At 43.4% G+C, this 14060-nt stretch overlaps 1 protein-coding gene across 1 annotated transcript; it reads right to left on the minus strand.

Annotated features, from left to right (window-relative positions):
• Nucleotides 1-1201: 1201 nt before the first annotated feature.
• Nucleotides 1202-13015, minus strand: LOC140463392 (glutathione S-transferase omega-1-like). The gene is made up of 6 exons (XM_072557271.1): nucleotides 12859-13015; nucleotides 11257-11365; nucleotides 9124-9346; nucleotides 5747-5848; nucleotides 4778-4884; nucleotides 1202-2357 (listed from the first exon to the last, which is right to left on the minus strand). The coding sequence occupies exons 1-6, from the start codon at nucleotides 12881-12883 to the stop codon at nucleotides 2204-2206; spliced, it is 720 nt and encodes a 239-aa protein (XP_072413372.1). The 5' UTR covers nucleotides 12884-13015; the 3' UTR covers nucleotides 1202-2203.
• Nucleotides 13016-14060: the final 1045 nt, after the last annotated feature.

Consider the following 14060-nt stretch of genomic DNA (forward strand, 5'->3'; position numbering starts at 1 on the left):
CTGCAGTCCTCACTTTTTCCAGGTCCTCATTGTCAGCCAATCAGACATTCAGTCATTAACTTAGATCATGAAATTGCTGCTGTACTGTCAGAGGCTGAGTACTGAGGGAGTACTACACTGTTGGCGGGTCAGCACTGAGGCAGCGCTACACTGTTGGAGGGTCGGCATTGAGGGAGTGCTGAATTGTATGAAGGTCAATACCCAGAGAGTACCGGACTGTTGGACGGTGAGCACTGAGGGAGTGCCGCAGTGTCAGAGGATCAGCATTGAGGGATTGTTGCACCGTCAGAGAGTCAGAACTGAGGGAGCATTACACTGTCGGAGGGTCAGTACTGAGGGAGTGCTGCACTGTCGGAGGGTCAGTACTGAAGGAACGCTGCACTGTCAGTAGGTCAGTATTGAGGGAGTGCCACACTGTTGGAGGGTCAACAATGAATGAGTGCTGCTGTCAGACAGTCAGTACTGAGGGAGAGTTGCATTATCATAGGGTGAGTACTGAGGGAGAGCTGCATCGTTGGAGGGTCAGTAACAATTGAGTTATCGACTGGCTTGTTGGTACCAGTAGGCTGACCGGCCCAGGATGTCCTTAGTTTAGTTACAGACTATTACCTCTTGACATGTAATGGCGTCTAAACTGACAGTTGCCACTTTTCAGGGATTGCTGACAATCATCAGTCCCTCCTGAGGATGCACATTCCAGGCCTGACTATATCTCACCTCAGAGACTGTTTCCAGTGGTGAGGCCTATCAGGCCACAGGCTTCCATTCTTTGTCCGAGCTTGAGCGAGGGGATCTGGTGGTGGTAGAAGAAAGGACAGTGGGGAGCCAGACTCTCCACCTCTCACTGGGCTTCAGCCTTACCTCAAGAGAACTCTCAGCCACTTTGGGTAAGGAGCCCCAGTCTGCCCTCTAGTGGAACCCCGTGTACATGATCATCCAGCACCCAGCTCTGGCCTGCGCCTGTTGCAGCTCGGCACTTACATGAATCTGAATGACCCAGTAAATTCATCCCCTCCAACCCCTTGTGCTTGGCCCATGTGTAGTAAACCAGCCCACCCTAACCTGAAGCACACAGATCTCAGTGGTGCTAAAGGATTGAAGATAACTGGGTGATAATCCCTCCTCTGGCTGGTCTTACAGTCCCCGATCCATAACCTCATCAGAGAATCTCACGCCCACCAAGAAAACAATCCCACAGAAATCTCTTTGCAACATCTTTTATTCTGTCTGCAATTTTCATCAAGATGTTGAGCACCAGTGACAGCGGGGCATTGAGCTTCACTAGAGTCACACAATTCTTCCACAGAATGGGCAACACGAATGGGAGCGGGTCATTGGGAATGTGTGTTCAAATAGGGAAAGGTGACAACGCAAATGGTCTGAGGGTAGGGTTGAAATCAACCAGGGTGACACAGGAAGTTGGACTGTCCAAAATAGAAACCGAGATATCTCAGCGAGAATGTGTACAACTAGATTGATATATCCAGTACTGCTAGGAGCTTCACAGTTTAGCAAAGTTGTGAGTGCTTTGGAGACAGGAGCACAGCTCTAGGTTGCAAAAGGAGCCTTGAATATTTGTGTCTTGATGCCAGGGCAATGTTTTGAGGATTCATGATCATTTAAGGAAGGGAGAGGACCATAAAGACAAATTTCTAGCCAGGCCCAGACTGCCCAGAACAATGAAACAGGCAGAAGAATATTTGTCACACCGAAAGAAAAACAGGAAAGTGTTCTTTTTAAAAAAATCCCAAGGGGTGGAATATGCTGAATATCTCTGGCCTATCAACCAATCCGATGCTGCTCAGTAAAAGGCAGGCAGCCAAAATAAACCAGTGTTTGCAAATTCAGCAGCCAGTTCTAGTTGTGTGGACTCCTTTCTCCAGAGGACAATCTAAAAATAAAGCTAGGACACACTCTCTGTGTGTGAGCGGCCTGTCAACATTGGGAGCAAAGGTCAGAGACTGGGTGATATCGAACTCCTACTGGCCCTGTATTCTCAGTCCTATTCCTGGCTTTTTGCAAGTTTAATTTTTCCTATCTCCAGGAATAATGCAAAGTTGAACTGATTCAGAAGCTGGGAGAACATTTTGTGTGACTCCTGGGTCAGTTTATTGTCAGACCCTTGATGTCCTGCCATGTGCTGTCTGAAGCAGAGAGCAGATGTTTGTATACTCTGCTCAATCTAATCGGGGGGCGACTGTTCTCAGAGATGGTAGTCACAGGCCTCAGGATTATGCTGAAAGTACATCTCGTAGAATTCTCTGTAAATGTCAGTGCTAAAGCCAGAGGCCTTGGTGACAGCGTCTTGCTGCATGAGTTGCATCCAGCGCTTGAGCCTCTGCATCTGTTCCAGGACCCTGGAGAAACAGGAAGAGAGATTCAGTCAGAAATAAGAACTGTTAACCCGCAGCTCTGAATAGAGCCACTCTCACTTTGTTATATACTCCCCTCCCCCCAGTGTTCCCTTGCCAGGAACAAGACCCTACACTCAGAACTCCGACTAATCAGAGACTGCAGTGAAACATAAAACATATAACAATGAGAGGCCAGTCAACCCATCCTGTCCATGATAGCATTTACTTTGCACATGAATAAATAGTTCAGTTCACATCTCCTCGTTGCCATAATTATTTACGTCCATTTATTTTGATTGATCTAATCTTCGATGGTGCATGGTTTCTGCCTCTAACCCTGTGAGTGTGTCTCCCTAACTGTCTCTGTCTGAAGCTGTTTTTTTTCTGCTCTCTGGCCCAAATCTTGTATTTTTGGTTGATTATCTTAGACCTCTCAAATCAAATCCTTTGTCCCGGCAACTCCAACCCCAATAGCAGCTGTTACTAATTCCTCACTGGCTGCAGCAACACAGCCTTGACTTTACAAGAAAGAGCACAGTCATTGGTGAAGAAGCCCTTTTGGGGGGCAAACATTCCAAAGATGTCAGCACTCAGCAAGCAAAGGGTGAAGCCAGCTGGTGATGGACAAAATTGGCAATACCCGCTGTGGGCAGAAATTCACCGTCTCACTGACATGGTTTCAGAAACTTCAAAGCAGAACTCAGTCCTGCAGACTCGGTGTCAGCAGGGATCATCCCACATCAATATTAACAGACGCCCTCATGTGTGGCACTTGACTTTGCCTTTTTAAAATTGCTTGTCCCACATCAAAAGAAATGCAGCAGCTGATCTCCTGAGAGCCCCTGTAACCACTCCCGTTTGGCTGATGGAGGGATGTGACCCAGTTACAGCAGTCAATATTAATTGATCACTGTTACTAGAAGGTATTGGTTCTGAAATAACTCCACAAAGGCCAATATCCCATCAAGTCGCCTTTTATTTACACGTGCATAGGATGCGACACTAACCCAGCTAGCACAGAGCCAGCTCCTAGAGTGAGCAGAGTCCCTGACACTCCTATTTATGTCTGTCATCCAGGACCCCCTGATTGGATCAGGTTGACAGCCCCATTCAGGGAACTCCTATTCCATGAGGTCCAGCTGGCTGACCACATTCTAATCACCACAGGTTCCTGCTCACTATCTATAAATTAAATGAATTATTTGCCATAGGTGCCTTTAAGCAGATGTTAGGAATTGGAACATGTTAATGAAGTGGTAGGACTCTGAACTGGGTGTGACAATCAGTCATTGTGTCCTATTTCCAAAACAAGTTGTGCAGTACATTCCTGTTCTTAAAGCACCTTTATAATCAAAGGTTGTATAAAGCATTGACTGTGTAAGTGGTGACATTATTGACTCTGTGTTAGACTCACTCAGATCACCCATTTGGCTTTGCAGATGAAGCAAATGAGTTTGACATAAGCCTGTAAATTTGTACTGTAATAAATGCACAGTCATTCCTCACTCACCGGACCCTGCTATAGGAACTCTATGGGTCTAGTATTTTGGTTATAGTTGTTTTTATGTTCTTGCCTCATTGAGGAATACGTTTGAAATTAGAACACTGATGTCTGTAGCTGCCGACCTGAGAGATCAGGGAATGGCCAGGGCAGGACTGACAGGTTCCGAACCTCTCGTACCACTGAAAATGCTGTCAGCAAAACCTGAAAATCATTCTTGGCTCAATCTTTAAGGGAGAGGCTTCCTTCATCCTCTTCCTGCTTGTAGGCTTCCTCCTGTTGTGGACTTCCACCCTCATCCTTTATCCCTCTCACATCAAATACAGCATGGGGGTTAGATACAGAGTGAAGCTCCCTCTATATTGCCTCTGAACAATGCTCTGTGATAGCAGCAACCATTGATATCTGAAAGGAAGACTGTCAATTTACTATCAACAATTAGGACAGCCGAGTACCACTTAAAACTCGACTATGACGTTCCACACACATTTCATTGTAATGCAAGCTTCTACAGCAGGTGGCGATGCTGAGGGAGGTCACAAAGCATGGCAGTTGGAACCACCAAGAAGAGACACTTGTTGGAGGAAAAGATATCTCTGCCAGAAAGAGGACTCATGGAGGGAGGAAGAATTAGTTAAAAGATGGCCTCAACCAACCATAAACTGCAGACTCAATTCCACGAAAATACTTTTGTTTTTCTAGTTTAACCTTAATTTCCTTTGATGTTTTTAATGACCTAGTGCCAATGAACTAAAGAGTGATCTTTGTGCTTAAACCTCATGTTGCTCAGAGGATCCCTGAGAAGGGGAAAGTTAATCCCATCAGTTTGGTTTTAATGTAACCCACGTTGCAGCAGTGAAGGTTCAGTATCTGACTTGCGGTGTCAACCACACACAGCGTTTTTTTACTCCCCCAGACTCACTTATTGAATCCAAGAGCTTCCATGCGCTCAAACCAGGGCCACAGCCAGTAGTCAATCATTGTCACGGAGTCACCACCAAAGAAACAAGTCTTCAAATCAGCCAATTTCTGCAAAAAAAAACAGAAATCAGGATAGTGCAGGTGAAAGTTTAACTCCAGAATTACTCAGGTACGGAAAATTAAAATGGGGATGTGACCAGTGAATTTTTAATCACTACTTTTTAAACATTTGTCCATAAGATATGGGCCAGCATTTATTAGTCACCTCTAATTTTCCTTGAACTGAGTGGACTGAGTCGACCATATTGGTGTAGGTCTGGAGTCACATATAGGTAAGGATGCAGATTTATTTCCCTAAAGCACATTAATGAACCAGATGGGTCTTTACAACAATCAACGGTCGTTACACGGTGGCCATTAGACTGGCATTTTAATTCCAGATTTTTATTGAATTCAAACTTTACTACCTGTTATGGTGGTGATTTGAACCCATATCTTCAGACCATTCGTCTGCAGTTCAATATGACTAGTTCAGTAACATTGCCACGGCATCACCCCTCATGCCAATATTTAACAGTCAATTAGCATCAGAAAAAGATTATTCGGTCTTTACCACAGTGCTGTCAGTGGGATCTTGCCATGCACATATTCGACGCTGTTTTGTATCCTGCTTCAATAGGACTTCATTGACTACGGGATGTCCTGAGGTTATAGAAGGGAGTAAACAAATGCAAGTCTGTTTTGTCATCTCTATTTCTAACAGTGAGGTGTTCAGCGTTATCTTCAGGCTCAGCTGTTTGTTAGAAGAACAATCAAGCAGGGAACCTGTGTTTTGTTCACTGTGATCATGTGAACGTTAGCTATTCTCGGTTAATACTTGAAAATCCAGAGTTCTGTGCCACGTTCCAACACTATCATAATCCAGAAAATCTCAGCTTCTGCTTCCTGGTTTCACCAACTCCCTCTTTACCTGTTCAAATTTGCTGAGTTGAACTTGAAGTTCTTCCTCCAATTTGGAAGTGTCCATGGATTTTCTCTTTTCCACTGGAATCCTGTACATGTAACCCATCACCTGGTCACAGAAAAGACGGAGATGTAGAGAAACCCCTTAGCATTATAGTTCAGACACTAATACACTGCTGTTCGCTAGCACTGTCAAAATACAAAGTTTCACAAATTGCATGTGGCTGTGTGTTGACAGCATAAGCAGATTTTATGCTCAACATCTACAAGTGCGACATGTCAGCTGGGACTCAATGGGTTGCATGCTCATCTTTGAGACAGAAGCTCATCTGTTTGAGTCTCTTCCAGGGATTTGAGCTCAAAATCTCGGCTGAAAGCCTGGTGCAATTCTAAAGAATGCAAGAAGAACCTGTGGCACTATGTCCCCCAATTTCCTGACAATTTGTACCCCTTAATCAACATTGCTGGAGAAACTCAGCAGGTATGGAAACATTTGTGGAAAGAAAGCAGAGTTAACGTTTTGGGCCCAGTGATCTTTCTTCAGAACTGAATGGTTATCTCTTGAGGTCATAAAAGGGTTTGGATAAATTCAAACTCTTCTTTCCTTCTTTACCTTCAGGGAGAATGGGGCAGGGAGATCAGAGGAACATTGAGGGATACAGCTGACAAATAGGAAAGGAACATTGAGTAAAGTTGTGTTATTGTGTAATGATGCAGGCTTAATGAGTAAGCTAATAGCAAATTCTCTGCTGGGAACTAGGTTATCCTACTGCCTAACAGCGCAACAGTGAAGAACAACAAGTGCGTAAATCTATATATTTGTCCACCACCAGGAAGAGAGGAAACACCAGAGTAGCCAGTGACAAGCAGAGCCCTTCTCATCAAAGGGCAATGCTGTGTGATCAAAAAATGTGAAGGGGAGGGCAGGGGTTAAATCAAAATAGAGTTGAAGGGGGAAATAAAGCACTGCACTCTCTGCGGGGCCCAACTCTCCCTGAACAGCTCAAGGGTGCTGGTGGACACCGAATGCTCTTTCTACAGCGACACCCCAGGCTTGAACGTGGGAACTAGGTTATAGTGAAAGAGGAGGAAATTCAGTTGCTAGCAGGGTATAAATGTGGTAATGAGTAGGTATTCAATAGGCCATATGTACTTACATTTAACAAGGTATAGCTAAAGCTAAGGTGTAACCAAGGATATTGAGGGATGCAAGATTTGGAAATTACAGAGTAATTAGAAATAATTTTAAAATGAAATATACTTTAAAAATAAATAATAAAAAATGATTTTTTTCATGCAGTGATAAAGCTGTATAGAATATAATCATTTGAGAATTTGGAATTTTAAAATATTGAGAGAAAATTGATTTTGGTTTCAGCTCTATGAGGGTTTTCTTGTTTAAAAGAAATCCGAAAGTCATTTGGAAAAGTGATCTAAAGTCATTTCTATGAAAGCATGTGACTAGCCAGATGCTGGTGGAGTTAATTGATGAAGTGATTACATTGTTGAATTGATGAGATGCAGGAAATTAAATGATCAGGGGACACTGTTAGTTTGGTTTGAATTCAGTTCCGAAAAATCAAGTTGCAGTTTCATCCTGACAGAATGGTTTAATTTTCTGATTTCTCCAAGTTATAGAAGTGTTCATTGTGTCGGAACTGCAATGAGATGTAGGTCATCAGAATAGAAAAGAGGTCTTAAAATTGTTTCAGAGGTAAATAAGGAACATTGGAAGAGTTGGTTATGTAAGACGTTAAAGAGTTAAGATAGAAATTATATTTATCTGGGATTAAGTTAACTGGGGTTTATCTGGAAAAGGATTTGACTGGGAAAAAGGCTAAATTTTTTTGTCCAAGTTGTGACTCTTTTCATATTGACTTACATATATACAAAAATGGGGTTATTAGTTTTATTTTCCTTTTGTACTCTTGTATTAAGGGAGCACCGGCAATCTCGTGAATATGTTCAGTGACTAATGTTACAGTAACCAACTGTAAAAATAAAACTTGTGATCTATCAAGTCTAGTTTCATTCTGAGATTTGAGTTGAGCAGTATTACCATCTGCTGGGATTATAACAATGCAGTGGGTGGTTAGGGTTTGGAATGCACTGCTTGAGAGTGTGGGGGAGGCAGGTTCAGTAAAGGAATTCAAAAGGGATTTGGACTGATATATGAAAGGGATCAATGTGCAGGTTGTGGAGAGGGTAGGGGAATAGCACTAATGAAGATGCTAATTTAAGAGCTGACACAGACATGATGGATTGAATGGTTTCCTCTGCACTGTAATAGTTCTATATTTCTGTGTAACTTGTAAATGTTGATGCTCAAAGACTTGGATGTGCTCATGCAAGAAACAGAGAACATTAGAATGCAGGTGCAACAAGCAGACAGGAAGGCAATGGTAAGTTGACCTTGACAGCAAGGAGAGTGAAGTACAGGGATAAAGAATACAACTTTACAAGATTTTTATGAGAACAAATCAGAAATATAGTATGCAAGTTTTGTCTCTGTATTTAAGGAAGATATATTTGCACTGGAGGTGATACAGTGAAGATTCACTAACTTGATACCTGGGATGAGGGAGTTGCCCGTTGTTGAGAGATTAAGTAAGATAGGTCAATATTTCCTGGAGTTTAGGAGAATGAGAGGCAATTGCAACGTCAAAGATTCTGAACGTGCTCTACAGCAGATATACTGAGAGGCTGTTTCTCCTGGCTGAGGATACAGCAGTCCCCCCCGTAGCCTAGAATGCAGTAGTCCCCTCCCCCCACCTCCCCGTAGCCAAGGGAGGATACATTCCAAGACCTACGGTGGAAGCCCAAAACTGCAACAGGAGCGAACCCATTCATTTCAATGGAAAATGTACTTTCCCAGCAGCCTCCCAGTCCCTGGTTTTGGAACATTCCCTATAATATGTTTGGGCTGTGGTAAACCGTGGGTTGAGGATGGGGATATTGTAACCAATGGCCTGCAAATGAGATCAGACCAGTTTTGAAGCAACAATAGGGAATGAAACCAACACCAAGAAACCGGAAGAATTGCTGGATGGAGAAAGACCAAATTTCTCTGTGTTCCCCTTCTGCCTTCCTGATAATCACATGACGCAATATTATTAACTTCCTGTTAATCGCAGGAATAAATTCCTATTAACTAGTTTACAACAGACTAATGTGTTCAGCGATTGAGTAGGGGAGTAAGCCTAATTAGATAGCTCTTTTGAAGGGCTTGCATAGGAACATTGGGTCAAATAGCCTGCATCTGAGCTGCATGATTCTTTGAGCTGGCGGAAGTTCGTTGATGCTTTTACACACCCTCTGCTGCACCCATGACCAGAAGCTAAGCTAGTCACGTTCAGTCCGATAAAAACATCTATCCCTGTGCACCTTACTGAACTGCTCCAGCAGCATTTTCTGCTTGGCCTTCTCGTAGGGGTCAGTGGGCAGAAGCCGATTGGCAGGGTAAATATCATCCAGGAACTCGCAGACGATTGGAGAATCATAGACCAGCTCATTCTTGCAAGTCTCTAAGGTTGGCACCATGCCAAGGGGATTCTTCTGCAGGAACCAGTCAGGCTTATTCATCAGATTGACATTGACGATTTCACACCTGAAACAGAATGGAGTTTGGATTCAAATCTTAGTACTGTCAGAAAGTTGCCAAACTGGAATTAGTATGTCATGCAAATAAGTTAAGATGTGTTCAGATTAAACAAGACTCCTTTAGCTGGGAAAACAATATGAACAAACCTTAGTGCACACTCCTTCAAGTGAGAAATTGGTGATTTTGAGCTTATAACAACAGCAATGTTTCATCAGCTTCACTATAATGCCACAAAACTATGATCCTTAAGTTTTTAACAAAGCTGACTGCATATTTAAAATCTTCATTGCTGTTTGCAAGTCTGACCCTGGCTATGTCCTTCCCAATCTGTTTAACCTCTTATAGTTCTACAACCCTCCAAAATGTCTGTACAATGTGTCTCCAAATCTGGCCTCTTACCCACCCTCAATTTTAATTATTTCTTCAATGCCTATTGTGCCTTCAGCTTTCGGGAGCCTAAATTCTGGAATGACCTCCCTAAGTCTCTCCACTTCTCTCCTTCCTTAACAGATTGTTTGAAATCTACCTTCTGGGGAGGTTTGGGCCATCTGTCACTGGTGTCAAATGTTTGTTCATCATGGTCATGTGAAGTATCCTGGAATGTTTAACCAGGTTAGAATTGCTATAGAAATTCAAGGCGAGGATTTTGGATTATTGTTGGTGTGTGTACAATGAGTAAAGAATTGTGCTTTTTAAGAGAAAGGTACCGTAACTCACTCACCACCTCCTGCCCAGTTCCACAATAGATGCATTCAGAACACCCCAGCAATGTTCTCCTCTTTCAAAGTCTCCATTTGTCCATTCTCTCTCTCCTGGTGCAAACTGCCTTCTTCCTGATATCTGTCCGACATGTGCCTTCCAACTTCTAACCCCTGACCCTGACATCTTCCAGGATTGTCAAAACTTTCAGTCTGATCAGAACCTCTCAATACAGTTGCCTTTGCAAAACTGCAGGGGACAACAGGATCCTGGTACTCTCTGTTTAAGGACTAAACAGTAACTTACCACCTAACTGGACCAAACATTTATGAACCTTCTAAGTTCCTTTTTGTGTCTGGATTAGTTCAGAACACACAATGCTGTTCAAAGGATCACTGCCCCAGAGATTGCTCCATTAAACAAGGGCCTGTCAATGAGCCCACATTCGCTGAAAAGTATAAGAATAGGAGGTGATCCCATTGACACATACAATAATTTGAAAGGGCTTCACGTGTTACAGTGAGAGGCTGTTTCCCCCTCACTGGGGAATCACAGTGTCAGGAAAAACAGTGAGAGAGGCAGAATAATGACTTCACACGGAGTGTTGTGAATCTTCAGAATTCTAGGCCTCAGAGGGTTGTGGATTCCACATTGTTGAATGTATTTGAGGCTTAATGTGGAGGAGGTGGTGTCATGCAACTGATGTGATGCACCCTAGATTGCTGTTAAGTCTTTAATCACTTAGAATGGAGGTGCGGGTTTTGATTGATTAATACGTAAAAACTAGAATTTCTTTCAAGTCACAGCCCTGAGAAAACTTAAGATTTTATCAGTATTAAAATAGGTGACATCTCAGCTCAGAAAATGCATTAAAGGTGTGAGGTTAGAGTTTTCTGTATCCCAACTTGGAGTCAGACTGGTCCTACTTCCAAGGTAAGAATTCATAAGGCTGAGATCAACCGGTCTTTGATCTCTCCAGAAAGGAAGGATTAGGAAGGTTTGGGGAACTGGTGTTGAGACAGAAGATCAGCCTAGGTCATGTTAAAAGGTGGAGCAGGTTTGAGGAGCCAAATGGCTGCTTTTTGCTAAGACAGTCAAAGATGGCATGGAGACGGGCAGATCTGGCTGAGGACTGGCTCTGGATTACTGGGTCTGCCGAAACTGTGGAGGGTACCTGACACTGACTCAAACAGAACTTTGGGAAATATCCATCTCACTTGATTTTCTTGGCTTCCAAGACCAGGCGGGCACGCTGAGCAAATGGACAGAATCGCATGCTGTACAGGCGAATTGTTCCTTCAGGCACAGGGCCTGGTGCGGAGCTTCCTACAAAGCAAGAGGAGTCAATCATCGGTCATGAGAACATTAATGAGAGTTGGCATCAAACCTTCAGTGACAGTGCAACAAATAGTGTGGAAACTGATATCCTTGGAGCAATTAACCACACCTTGTGAAACCAACAGTGTGCATAGTTGTGGGACAACAAAACAATTTAAAGACTGACAGAAGAAAACAATTATGCCGTGACATGCAGTGATTGCGAAAGGACTTCTATGTTTGACTAACTTGATAAGGTTCTTTGATAAAGTGTGGAAGAGGGTAGTATAATTGACATGTATATTGACTTTAGATAAGATATTGCCTAACCTGGTAGCAAAATTGAAAGCATGGGATTAAAAGGGCTGTAGAGATATCAAATTAGAGGAAGTTTCAACCAGACATTGGTGATAAACAAATGCTGATTAAGGCTGGAAGGAAGCAGTGAGTTGCTGTGATCTGGAACCTGCTGCCCAGGTGGACTATGGAAACAGATTCAACAGAAACTTCCAAAAGGGAATTATAATGTATGCGCATGTGTGGGAAAGAGAGAGAGAGAGAGAAAGGGTGTGTGTGTGTGTGTGTGTGTGTGTGAAGGAGAGAGAGAAAGAGAGTGGGTGTATATGCGCATGTGTGCTCTTGAGAGAGAGTGTGTGGATGTGTGTGAATGTGAGGGAGCATATGTATGTGAGAGCATGTGTGTGAGTGTGTGCGAGTGTGAGTGCTTAAGAGAGTGCACGTGAGTGTGAGTAAGAGAGGGTGAGTTAGAGTGTGCGTGTATGAGAGAGGGTCTGTGTGAGTGTGTGTGTGAGTGTGAGGGAGTATATGCTTGTGTGTGTGTGTGCGTGTGAGTGTGTGTGAGAGAGAGAGTCTGTGTGAGTGTGTTTGTGTGAGAGAGTGTTTGTGTATGTGTCTGTGTGTGTGAGAGTGAATAGTGTGGTGGGGTCACCTGTAATGCGACATGAACCCTGGGATGGCAGACACTATTCTGAATTTTCTGTTGCCACCTGGATTGGCGCCAAGATCTCACCCTTTGCCAGTGCAGGGTTGGTCTCACTTTAAGTCCCAGCAATTGGACATCTCGTCTCATGTTAAAATCGTGGCCAATCTCTGAAGCTGTGAGACACACACAAACAGAACAAGGGAGGCAGGAGGACTGTGCGGTGAGAAATACAGACATCAGCACAGACATCCAGAGATGAAGAGGGCCTCAGGCACACGCAGACTGTTAGTGACACAGTTAAACACAGAGAGCGTCAGGAAATTCAGCAAAGGTCAAATTATAAACATACTCGTACAGACACACGCACACTTGCTGACATGTACACAATCAAATTTTACTGAGCAACAGGGAGAAAAGGAGAGAATGATGTTGAGAAATATGCACAGAAGGTAGAAATGCTAAGAGACCTGCATTCACAAGACAGATTGACTGAGAAACAGAAACCGGCTATCAAAGTCTCTCCCTCATGCACACTTGCAGAACCATTTCACTTTTTTACCTTTCGCCAGTGCTTTTGTAGACATAGCTCAGTCCGTGATCAATCTGCACACTTCAGGTGACAGACGGGCTCGATGGAGGCTGAATCACCGAGTTGGGCGAAGTCTCTAAATGGAGCTGGTAGTATCAGCCAGAGCAGACCCACCCCATTACAACGTCATAATCAAGATTATTGTTTAGCTGACTCACTGCAAACGTTTATATAGCATCTTCCCTGAAATGAAGGCTGCAATGAAAGTAAACATCGCAATAAATTAGTTGGCAGCCCACAAAGGGGCTCTTACTCAAATCTTTAGTTAATGACGATAGTTTGGTTAACTTTAGGAGCAGGAAAAGGAGTAGGTGATTCAGCCCCTCACACCTGCTCTGCCATTCTTTCAGATCATGGCTGATCTGATTATAAGCTCGGAACCACATTCCTACTTACCCCAGTCATGTTTTGGCCCTCTTGCTTAACAAGAATATATCCACCTCTGCCTTAAAAATATTCAATGAGTCTGCTTTGTTCACACTTTCAGGAAGAGAGTTCCAAAGACTCACAATCCTCTGAGAGAATAAATTTTATCCAATCTCTATTTTAAGTGTATGAGCCCTGTAGTAATTGTAATGAGGTCAGCCAGGTGCTCTCATAATGTATGCGTTCCCTGTTTGGGCTGTTAACCTGGTCCAATTAGTGAGCCCTGGCTGACAGATATAAACAGGAGAGCCAGAGATTCTGTTCACTCTGAGAGCTGGTTGTGAGGGAGCTGGAGCAGTGTCAAGCACAATGTATGTGTAAATAAAGTGTGATATGGTGACGGGATACCTGCCTCTGTGGAATTATTGCAGTGGTGTCGAGAGAAAAAAATATGCTCCTGAAAAGATTTGCTTGCAATGGTGGTCTTTGAATTGGGCCACACATTTGTGGCTTATTTGCTATTATTAGGAATGTTAGACTTGATTGATCTTGTCATTAAAGACTGGGAGAAAGTGAGGACTGCAGATGCTGGAGAGACAGAGTTTAAAAGTGTGGTGCTGGAAAAGCACAGCATCTGAGGAGCAGGAGGAACCAACATTTCAGGCATAAACCCTTCATTAGGAATGCCCAGAATGTGGAAAGAATGCAGTTTTTTTTCCGGGCAAACAGTACTGGGACAGATGAAAAGCAATGGAACCGCAGCCTTTGTGTTTGTTAGGAACCTAACATTTCCTGAGGCACCAGAC

The sequence above is a fragment of the Chiloscyllium punctatum genome, chromosome 38, assembly GCF_047496795.1.
Source record: "Chiloscyllium punctatum isolate Juve2018m chromosome 38, sChiPun1.3, whole genome shotgun sequence".
NCBI classification, from domain to species: domain Eukaryota; kingdom Metazoa; phylum Chordata; class Chondrichthyes; order Orectolobiformes; family Hemiscylliidae; genus Chiloscyllium; species Chiloscyllium punctatum.